At 36.3% G+C, this 12,149-nt stretch overlaps 1 protein-coding gene across 1 annotated transcript; it reads left to right on the top strand.

Annotated features, from left to right (window-relative positions):
* Positions 1–3,848: 3,848 nt before the first annotated feature.
* On the top strand, positions 3,849–11,751 carry rhcgb (Rh family, C glycoprotein b). The gene is made up of 11 exons (XM_041997988.1): positions 3,849–4,190; positions 5,965–6,157; positions 6,638–6,788; positions 7,326–7,473; positions 7,565–7,731; positions 8,746–8,883; positions 8,956–9,092; positions 9,273–9,397; positions 9,556–9,629; positions 9,887–9,954; positions 10,636–11,751. The coding sequence occupies exons 1-11, from the start codon at positions 3,968–3,970 to the stop codon at positions 10,676–10,678; spliced, it is 1,467 nt and encodes a 488-aa protein (XP_041853922.1). The 5' UTR covers positions 3,849–3,967; the 3' UTR covers positions 10,679–11,751.
* The last annotated feature ends 398 nt before the right edge of the window (positions 11,752–12,149 follow it).

Here is a 12,149-nt window from a genome sequence, read left to right as displayed (position 1 = left end):
TGATGAAAATACCCATGTTGGTTTGTACAAGGCCTAAGATCAGTTTCAGTGTGTAACATTTAGAATAAACTGTTGGAAGAAACAACAGAGTTTCAATATTTTTATGCAGAATTTGATGATTTGTTGTCTTTTCATTAGCTGAAAGTGGGTGATTTCATTGGAGCGAGCTCTCTAGCTCTAGGGTGGGCATTTTGCAATTTTCAGTCAGTTCGGTGGTAGATGTATGTGTTCAAATGACAAGATTAGTTTAGAATTTGCACTCTGAGCTTGTGGATGTCTACATCATAAACACATAATTAATGATTGTGAGCAGTGATATATTTTTTTCATGATAAAAATCTATAAATCAATAGCTTAGGTTAACATGGATGAAGAATTATCTTTCATTTTTTACTTTGTGCCTTCTGGAGTTCAGTTCTGCTCACACAAATACTGACTTAGTAACTTAATAATTGGAGTCTGTATTTTTACAAAGGGTTGTGAATTATTCTGTCTATTGAGATATATATATATATATAAAGAGATAAATATAATATGGTTCATTTGTTCTACTGGTTATTCAATGTGATGTTGCAAACTGATGGTTATTAAAGTGACTTTCCAAATGCACAAGTTTATTTATTATTTCTTATTTTTCTCTTTTTTTTTGTCAGGATATCTGCTAAGAAGAAAACTTGGAGTGATTATTTTCAGATGAACATAAACATTTATCAAAAGTAATGATATCTTTTATTGTGTTTAGATTACTAAAGTATTCCTTTAAGGACAGCACCTGGAACATTATGATATTAAGAAAGCTAAATAAAGGCATTGATTAAGTCAGACAAAAGTTATAATGTAAAATGTGTTTATTAGAGTGTAGTCGGGTAAGGGATCGGTTCTCTCATTCATGGTGTGAAAATGACACATGACATGACTCTTGACAAAATTATGCCATTTAATGACACCAGACTGTATGGTGGGTAATGTTGTATGTTTTCAGGCTTTCCACTCATAATAAAATGGTCATAGGTGTGTGTTAATTTATAAATAGTGTGTTATGTCAAATGAAAATCACTGATGTGAACAAGTGAATAACACAGTCCACAGTTCTGATTCAGTGTCTTATAGGCTACTTTTTATTCTTTATACCAAAAAGAATTTGCCAGTTTACAAACCATATTTAACTTTAATATGCTTTTCTACTACAGTACACATTGAGCTGTGTTCAATTTAGTCAAATCAAGGAGAATCAATGCTGCACATCGTCCCCGAAGAGCACATCATCTGCCAGAATGACATCACCAAGGTAGCAGTATTAAGCTGAGCTGTAAGATCACTGAGCGTATATATCTACTCACTCATTTGTAATAAGGTTCCTCCTCATGGAGCCAATAACAATACTGTTATCTATATAATCGGCTGTTGACATGCTCTGCAGTATTAATTTTGTAGTGCCTTGACAAATAAAATGAACATTTTGAAAACAAAACCCACCCCCTCCACAACTAAGCTGTCTTCTCTCTGGCCAGCAGTGCCAGCGGGAGAAGTTTATTTCAGGAGGCTTTGTTCGTGGCAGTTTTCTGGATTTTGATTCACGGTGTCAAGAAAAGTCAACAAGAAGCTGACATTTTGTGAGAAGTTGTGTTTACCCTAGTCATGTGCATGTGACTTTTAAGAACAGGACATTAAGGTATGAATAGTTACCTAAGTGTATACATTCTGAGAATCACAATGTTGCCTTGAAGAGAAAGTGTTCTGTCAACTGTTTACAGATGACAAATTCAAGGTAAAAAAACTACATGACCTGACTTTTATTCATGTGCACATAGAACAGCTGTAGATCATCTTTAAAATAATCTCTAAAATGACAAAGTTCACCATCCCCACAAAAGAGGACTGCCTCTCAAAGATGTTTAACTCAGATTTGGTGACTATGAAATCCAGATATTGAGTGTGGCCTGGTCCTAATAATAAGGATTTTTGTGTTTTCCATCAACTCGCGTCAGTGCTTTGTTGATGTAGCTGCTACCCGCATAAAGTGTCATTGGGTTCATAGATCCAGCCCTTGTTCCTGCATGCATATTTCAGTCTAATCCAATTTATTTATATAGCACTTTAAACACAACACTGCTGACCAAAGTGCTGAACAATAAAAAAAAAACAGTAAATCCTTTACAAAAACATGTATATTTATAAACACACTAAATCATCAGTCAAGAAATTATAAAATGACCAAAAACAATAAAACCTTAAAAAAACATAAAAGCACCTGAACTGGTGTTAAAAGCCAAAGAAAACAAGTGTGTTTTAATAAGAGTTTTAAAAACAGACAGTGAGAAGGCCTGTTTTATGAAGACAGCTGGTTCCACATCTTTGGAGCTGCCACAGCAAAAGCCCGAACCTCTGTAAGTTTTAGTCTTGTCTTGAACGACCAGGAGCTGCTGGTCAGCAGACCTTAAAAGTCTTGAGGGAGTGTTAGATAAAAATGGTGATGCTAGACCATTCAAGAATTTATACGTTGAAAGAGGAACTTTAAAATGGATTCTAAAACCAACATTAAGCCAATGAAGTGAAACCAGGACCGATGAGATGTGCTCTGACTTTCGGGTGGCTGTGAACAAACGAATGGCTGCATTTTGGAACATGTGCAGGTGAAAGAGAGACAAACGTGGCAAACCCCTACATACGGAGTTTGCAATAGTCCAACCCTGTTGTTATGAAATCGTGAATGAGTCTCTCAAAATCCTTTCCTAAGAAAACCGGCTTAATTTTAGTATTTTTTTCAACTGAATAAAACTGCACTTGACCACATTATTAATCTGTTTGTCCAGTTCACTCTGAGTCAACCTTTACGCCCAGACTTGTAATAATATGTTTAACAAAGGCTGACAAAGAGTCCAGACATGCAGGGACAGAATTCGAGGAACCTGGGTTTGACGAAAATGACCTCTTCTTCTTAAAACTCAGGCAGTTGGAGTCCAGCCACCCCTTAATGTCCCAAAGGCAGCAGAACATCCTCCTTAGTCTTTTTTGAGAGAGCAATATATCTGGCAGTCATCTGCATAAAAATTAAATTAAATATTATATTTAAGCAATATGTTGCTTTAAGTGAAGCAAATACAAATTCTTTCAAAGTACTCAAATCTCAAACCATAACCAGCAGCAAGCAATAAATTGCGCGTGAAGTCATATAAATCTCACTGAAAAAGACTTATTCATGGACATTGGACATATGTTAGCCCCATGTAGCATTGATAGCACCAAGACAGAATTATTTATTTATTAACTAATTGAAAGAGTAAGGCAGGAACTGTAAATTGTGTTCTTGTAGTCTGATTTTGTTGTATTTTACCTCTACTATCTGTACAGTAAGCTGTGTATTCCCCACCAGTTTTCCACCAAAACTAAAATAAATGCACATAGCAGCTAAGATTTTGGGCACACTTACTGCTTCAAAATGAACAACTAGGTGTGTTTAAAGGTTTAAGTGGCACTACATGTTCCAAAATGTTCAACTATTGCTTTAAAAAATTATATCACACTCAAACATAAATGAAAATGTGGATAAAACATAATGGTTTCCATGAACTTAAACTATATCAGTTTTAATACAAATATATTATTTAGATTTGCCTGTTTTGAATTGGTTTGGACTTTATTTCTCCCAAAGAAAAGTTGGATTTACTAAAAACAAAACAGGACAAAATGAAAAACACAAAAAAAGAACAAAAAGTCATCGTGGGTCAGCACGGATGCACAGTATTTACAGTTAATGCTCAACTGGGGCAGGTGTTCACAAAAGATGAGAGTGACTGTGGGTGTGGCCTGAAGGGAGGCTCTCTTGAGCTTGAAATTGGCATTGAAGGTGCTCAGCCCTTTACAGCCTGTCACTTTTGCAGAAGGCAGCTCAGCTAAGCATTTCAACTCTGAAGAGACTCATCTTTGAAAAAAAATAAAAATAAAAGCTCTAAAATAAGCAACAACAATGGGCGCTGCTCAAAGCTTCAGGAACATTTGTGACCATCAAAAAAACACTAATGTCCGTCTTAGTCTTCCAGCTGTTTGTATAATTTGGCAAACAGCCATGGTCATCTTGTTTGGGATTTTTATCCGGTACAACGAGGAATCAGACACGCACTGGGTAGAGCACAAGAAAGCTGCAAATATATCAAGTGACATTGAGAATGACTTCTACTACAGATATCCAAGTAAGTGACTTTGTGTTTCCTTATTTTACTAATGAATTCTTATACAAATGCATAATTTCTTATTATTCATTGTTATTTATTATAAAATAATATATAATAATAATGTGGTACTACAGCAGCCCTTAAGATTCCACTTATATTTATCCATGACTGTTTTAATTGTTATTGATGATATTCCTCCACTGAGTCTGTATCATTTTATTACATATTGCTGACAATGATATAATACCTGCAGGTGCATATTTCTTTGGGAGTTTTAACTCCAATGCAGATATTCCTAATTTAATTCCATACAACATGTCCACTCTTACTTCTTTGTTTGTATGAAATTGTCTAATTTTGATCTTAAAGTATGTTGGAATGACAAAGTATGTGAGGGTATTTTATAAGGGTGTGGTTGCATTGTGCTGTACAGCAACCTCCACAAAATCAGTGTCGGATTATCATGAAACTATCTCCTCTGGTGTTAGATGTTAAATGATAAACCCTTTTCCTGACGCATTTTAGCATCAGAGACCAATATGACGTAAAGACGTGATCGTGAAGTCGTGAAACAATGCAGCATCCACTATCCGTGTTGGCAGGAGTTTAGTCTGCAGCATCTGAAGTCTTTGTTGGCTGTAAAAAAAAACTCTCTGATGTGTTTGTTAACAATGTTACAATGAAGAATATAATGTTTCACTGTGCAGTGGGAACATTTTGTGCCCTGAGATGGGTCAGACAGCTTCAGTGTTGAGCTGTAAGTGATACAGGCTGGTAGATGATGGTATCCACATATTGTATGAAAACATATTGGAACTTAATTGTTCATTTGTTTTTTAAGGTAATATTTACAACTAGCAATTATGTAGTTGTGTGTATTTGCTTTTTTAACTTTATGCACTTATACCTCTTAAATGGCATATAAATGCTTAAATTGGTAAGTAAGAGTAAGAGTGTGTAAAATAAAGCTAATCTGTCACTTGTTTGGATGAAGATATCCTCATGTGTATCACAGAAGCTACAATTAAAGATGTTTTCTTTCCAGTTTCACCTTGTTCTCAGTCAAACCTCCTTTTGTGTCTCGATGACTTACGCGTGAAAGCACCTTGATAAAGGTCTGTGTCACCAAAACATATCAACAGATGATCAGTGGACAACCACTAATACATACTGTAACACCTTTGAGTCGTTTTCACATACCCCTATCTTGTATAACATGCCCTCATATTGTCCTGCATCATGGAGGTTTGTTATAAAAGCAAACTGATTTTGTCATGATAAGTTTTGATGGTATCACATTTAATATTATATAATAGAAAAAATTAAGCTATGATCTTTAATTTGTCTAAATCTTCAAACGAAGGTGTTCGGAGATTACTCTCTTGGAGAGACAGTCAAACAGATTCCAAAATAATTCTAAAGTATCTAAAATGACATGATAATGGGTGATTAATGCTGTGGAAAACTTGTGAATGCTGCATCACAAATCATTCCTAAGGTCATAAACATTTATTCGGTAATTGTACTATAAGATGTTTGTCTTTCTCTTTTGCTTATGTTGCTTTTACCCATAGACTTATTGGTCTGTACGTAGACTCTGAGCATGGTTATAAACACCTGACCTATGTTACATTTCCAGTTCTAAAGGAGAACACATACAGGAGAGAACATAAAAATATGGCTAAAAAGTGCTTAAGACCGGCTTCAGGTTTAAATTTCACATAAGATGCTATAATTGTTGCACCTCTTTACAGCTCCATCCCAACCACCTGTCCTAATTTTATTTTCACAGGTTTCCAAGATGTGCATGTGATGATCTTTGTTGGGTTTGGATTCCTGATGACATTTCTTAAGCGTTACAGCTTCGGTGGAGTGGGCTTCAACTTCCTCATCGCTGCATTTGGTCTCCAGTGGGCGTTGCTGATGCAAGGCTGGTTTCACTCCCTTGACTACACTGATGGGAAGATTAAAATTGGGATTGAAAAGTAAATCTTCTGTTATATTAAATATGCGTTTGAATGATTTATTTGGAAGATTAGACAGCTAACATTGTAATTTGAGGACATATGACATCGCCCATTACTTTTGGTTCTGATTGCTTGGGCTCTTATGGGAAAGTGTTTCTACCTGCATAGTTTCCAGAGAATGGGGAAAATTTTCAGGTGGAGAAACCAGTTTGACTGATAGAATATCATAATGCTTTTTCCTACCACATTATGTTTATTGTGTTTGCGGCTGGAAGGTAAACAGAAACTCAAACTGCTGAGAAATTATGATACTGCTGGGGAGCAGCCATCGCCTCTCCTGCTTGTCAAATCTGTTGTAGTTTAGTGTTCAAATGACTTTTTGATTCAAGATTTCCCAGTAGGCTTTATAAATATTTATTATTTGACCATTAAATATTGCCAATGATTGCTGCTGTTGCCGTGCTTTACCACTACATTTTGGCTGTTTTCCCTTCGCAGCCTGATCAATGCTGACTTCTGTGTGGCCGGCTGCTTAATTGCCTATGGAGCATTGTTGGGTAAAGTCAGTCCAGTCCAGCTGATGGTTTTGACATTATTTGGAGTTACATTGTTTGCTGTTGAGGAATATATTATCCTGAATATCATCCATGTAAGTCATAACAGTATATTTATCTGGTAAATGTTTATTGCTTTTCAGCTACATGAAATTCACCCATATAAATTCCTCTGCTTTAAAACTACTAAATAAGGAGTTGGTGAGATTTACTGCATCCTCTAACCAGGACAGAACATCACATATGACTTAGACAATCATATTAATAACTTGCCAAAAATGTGATGTAGTTCTCAGACTTTCACCAAAAAGCTGACTTTTGAAATATTCTACAACCATAACATATGGAGAAATCCTGTGATAGACTATACATTGTATATAATTTCCAATTAATCCCTCCCTGTAGTTGCTAAGTAACCTGTTAGTAGCATCCATATTACAACATTGACATGGTACTATGGTGGATCCACAATGATAAGTTATGTTTCTTAGAAAAATGTATGAAAATGGGGAGCAACACAATCTTTATCATGCTAAGGTAAACAAAGTATCTGTGTCAGTTATACATGTAATGAAATTAAAAATAATGAAGCTATTCCTTTTGCAACCCATGCAAATATTTTATCCCTGAAGGCCAAAGATGCTGGAGGCTCCATGGTGATCCACACATTTGGAGGTTACTATGGCCTTACCATGTCATGGATGCTCTATAGACCTAATCTGAAACAGAGCAGTCACTTGCAAGGCTCTGTCTACCACTCAGACGTCTTTGCAATGATTGGTAAGCCTCATTAAAGTTTCCAGCTGCACATGTGCATGCTTTTGACTGATGCAGCGTTTCATAATTTTACCACTATCCTCACCCTGCATAGGCACCCTCTTTCTTTGGATGTTCTGGCCCAGCTTCAACTCAGCTATCGCAGGTCACGGGGATGGGCAGCACAGAGCAGCCATCAACACCTACCTGGCTTTGGCTTCAACTGTGCTCACTACAGTAGCCATTTCAAGCCTTTTCCAGAAACATGGAAAACTAGACATGGTAAGAACAGCAACCAGATTACTCCCATAATCACATTTAGCTATTCAATATGATGGATATGACCAACATAAAAGGCAGTTTCTGTAGTTCTTTAAAAAATGCAAGACTTTTGTTTTATCCAGGCAAAGTCAAAGAAGTCGTTTTATGCTTTTTCTTTCTGCGTTTTATTTATTTTTCTGCTTATGAAAGAGATCCAGGTTTTACAAAGTCCAACCACAGTTGACTAAAGTGCTGCACATGTTGATCGAGTATGTTACAATTACTGCAATGTATAGTACGAGGAGAGTAACATAAAGAATAATTTTAAATTAATATCGAATTAAGTAAAACTAATCTAGCAGACCTCTGAAACAAAGAGACTGTGACTGAACATAGTCAGACATTATTTGTATGTAATTTGTCATTGTTCAAACTGAAATTAGCACAAAGTGCTTCACAGAGTACAAAATGCCAAATCCAGTAAAAACAAGCATTAAAAACAAACAAAAAAAAGCATCCCTCCCTGTACCAGCCCAACTCTAAAGCAGCGGTTCTCAAACTTTTGAGCCGCAACCTCAAAATAATATACATTGCTGATTGCGACCCATAATAAATTAGTTTATGGACATTCAATGATAGAAATTATATATAAAATGTAAAATATAAAATACAAGGCTTGAAAAATATTAAAAACTTCACAAATAAAAAGTGGTGTTTGGTGGCTTTTGTTCACCATTGCAACAAAGCATCTATATGCCCACAATCAGCTTCTGTCACCGAGATAATAACAAATTCAGGATGAGTAAGAACTTTGTTTTTTTATCCATTAAGGCATTAAAATCGACATGCTAATTTCACAGATTAATCTTTTTGCATTAAAGTGTTAATTTTGACAGCCCTAATAAAAAAATACAAAAGATATCACACAAAGCAAATCCATATCATGATCTATTTAACCCTTTTTGTTAACTATTTTGACACATGATAATTCAGACATTCCTTTAAACATTTTACCTTTCCAACCCTTTTTCTCAGGTACACATCCAGAACGCCACACTTGCTGGAGGTGTTGCTGTGGGAACAGCAGCAGAGTTCATGCTGATGCCCTATGGGTCTCTTATTGTAGGATTCTGCTGTGGTGTTCTCTCCACTCTTGGATATATCTACATCTCGGTAATAACTTTGTCTTGTTTCAAAACTATTTTGATTTTGATAAACTCAGTAACGACCATGATTCTCTTTCAGCCTTTCATGGAGAAGTACATGAAGATTCAGGACACGTGTGGAATCCACAACCTCCATGCTATGCCGGGAGTTATAGGTGGAATTGTTGGAGCTGTCACCGCTGCCGCTGCTTCAGATTCAGTTTATGGCCATGAAGGGTGAGCTTTCCTCAAAAGAAACAGGAAATCAGCAGTCAGAGGACATGGCTTTCTCAAAGATGACCGACCACTGAGCTAACAGAAAAAAAGAAGTAGTTATTTTTGCATTCTCGTAACGAAGCAGTGTTGTACTTTCTGGAAATGTAAGATTGTGTCTTGCTCTCTCTCTTTTTTTAAAAGGCTGGTTAACACCTTTGGCTTTACGGGTAATTTTGCAAGCATGCTACCCTCAAAGCAAGGTGGTCACCAGGCAGGAGCTCTCTGTGTTGCAATCTGCTTCGGTATAGGAGGAGGCATCATTGTTGGTAGGCAATACTGCACTGCTAGTCAGAATACCATAACTAACTGCAATGTTACTGTGGTGGAATAAAATGTTTAGTTTTTTTTTTGTTTTGTTTTGTTTTGTTTTGTTTTAACAGAAAGACAGTGTGTGCTCAAATAACTTTGTTTCTAATTTTCTCAGGCACTATCTTAAGATTGCCTATTTGGGGAGATCCTGCAGATGACAGCTGCTTTGATGATGAGGCCTACTGGGAGGTGAGAGCCAAATTCTGACATTTATAAAGTCATTTCCTGCTGAGAACAGGTCTGAGTTCATGTAATACGTGACATGTTTTGTGTTCCTTGTCCTGTTGTCCATTATTTACATCAACTAATGGCCTGCCATTATTCCATTACCTCTATTTACAAAGAAATGTGTCATAAGTTCCTAGTTTCCTGCATTAAACAAAGGTACATGAATCATCACCTTTTGATTTTCTAATATAATCGTATAATTGTTGTGTTGTCCGCAGGTGCCAAATGATGAAGAGAGCATCCCAGCGATGCCTCCGTACAACAACCACATGAGGAACAAAGATGTGTGAGTGTCTGTTTCTTTATGAGAATAATGCAGCACTCACTTTCTTTTGTTGAGGAATGTGTTACATTCACTGACCTCTTGGTGGCAGCAGACTACAGTTTAAAGAGCCCCCCCCCCCCCCCCCCCCCCACTGACATTCCTGCCCTTTGTGGGAAATATCTATTTCACTGTGGGTGAACATAGCATAAACACAATGAGAGGTTGTTGCTGTTGACAACATATGAACACAGAGACGCAGAGACTGCTGCCGCCACACAGTGTGGGCTCGTTTACAGAGCGCTGATGCAGATCCTGCTTCCAACTCAAGTTCACTTGCGCTGTTTGTTGATGGGGGTTCTCGCAGAACACCCTCACGTATGTGACTCTTCAACGTGACCTTGAATTTATGCAACAGCCGTCATGTTTACAGTACATATATAAATGACACTGTTAGAAATAGGAGCACTGGATTCTAAGCCGATTAGGTTGTAATGAATAGTTTTAATTTAAATCAAATCTACCTGGTAGAGCAATTAGAAACAAGCCAAATATCATTGAATGAATCTGTAAATTCCTATTCAAGACTATTTGATTTAATTATGTTTTCATGTGGCATGTGAGCTGCAGGTTCTATGAAATGGCGTTGTTGTTGTTGTTGCTTTATTACACTAAAGCTTATTCCTTCTTTTTTTCTCTATTTAGAATGGAGTCACATTTCACCATGGAGCCGAACGCTAGGCAATGACCATGAAACCCTTTTCTTTCCTTTAATTCTAATGCTGGAAAGAAATATTCATCGGATGTCTTTACATCCCTCCAGCCACTCACTTCTTGGAATCTTGCTTGGTTTGCTTGCTTACATTCCCAGTGGTGTATCGGTCTTCTCAACTAGATATTTTCTAGTTTAAATTGATCAGCACTCAGATATTCAACTAAGTGAGTAACAGGTAAATTTGCCTCAATGTGTGTGTTTCTATTCATTTCTATACTGAAACCTACAAGAACATAACTATTTTACTTTAAGAAAATAATTTCAGACCTTTTGCATTTTGCTTTCTTGCAAACCCATCTGAGTTTTTTCTACAGGTGTCTCATTTCAGTTTTTCTTGATCTGAGCAATTTTGACCTGTTTAAGAATAGAACAGAATAGAATAGAAACTATTCTTCATGTAACACGCAACATGATGTAACAGATTGCAGGTAAAGAGAAGAGAATACACAAATTTTCCACCAAGCTTTTATGAAAGTTTCCTTACATCTTATCCTGTTATTACTGTTTGATAAAAGATAAGGTGAACAATTTTGTGTGTTTATAGAAATTTTTTACAATGACTCTTGTTTATTGTGTTACAGAATGATTTAAATGTGATGTGGGTTAGGATTTAAATACGGATTTTAATTGTGATGATTGTTATGCTGTGGCATTATTAATATTAGGCAAGACTTCACCTTCACTTTCCCTTATATAGATGCTTGATAAGACACTGTAAGTGCATATAGAGGAACATTTGGAATTACTCATAGAGAGGCCTTCTACTACTCACAGTGGCTATTTTGTAGGAAAATACCCAAGTTAATGCTAGTGCTTCTAACTATTTTTATGTGTCACAAATCTTTCATTATTGCACGGCTAATGATGCCAAATTGGGGTTTTAAATTAAGGTTTCTGTCATGATATGAATTTGCAGGTTGTGCCTTTGTCAAAACCTCATATGTATCATATGTGTACACACTGTATGTTTCAAAATATTTGTCATAACAATCTATTAATGCTGACGTGATTTAAGAATTTAAGTTACTAATAAACTGTTCAAATTATATAATGTGCTGTGCCCATTTATTTTTGATAAACATAGTTTCCATACATATATCCAATTAAAGAAGTCAGTTTTCCATAAAAGACTTTACTGTAAATACATTACTAATAAAATGCCAAAGTGATGCATTTTCTCCTTTTTAAAGTCCCCCTCCTTTTTCTTCAAGTGGGGTCAGATAGGAGTTAAAGGTCAAACCCTTATTCCTCTCCTGGGACACTGTGGTGACCACAAACAAACTAGAGACCCACCTTATCATCCTGACTTGTGTCAAAGGGTAGCAGTTACTGACACTGCTGAACATGCTCACTGGAGTTCATTTAAAATCTATTGATTAGGCAAATCAGTCAGTGTCTGTGCTATTTTTTTTATCATGGACAGAATAGGTTTTGTTCAAAAGAA

The sequence above is a fragment of the Melanotaenia boesemani genome, chromosome 10, assembly GCF_017639745.1.
Source record: "Melanotaenia boesemani isolate fMelBoe1 chromosome 10, fMelBoe1.pri, whole genome shotgun sequence".
NCBI classification, from domain to species: domain Eukaryota; kingdom Metazoa; phylum Chordata; class Actinopteri; order Atheriniformes; family Melanotaeniidae; genus Melanotaenia; species Melanotaenia boesemani.
Note: the sequence above shows the minus strand (reverse complement) of the source record. Positions and strands in the feature narration are given on the sequence as shown.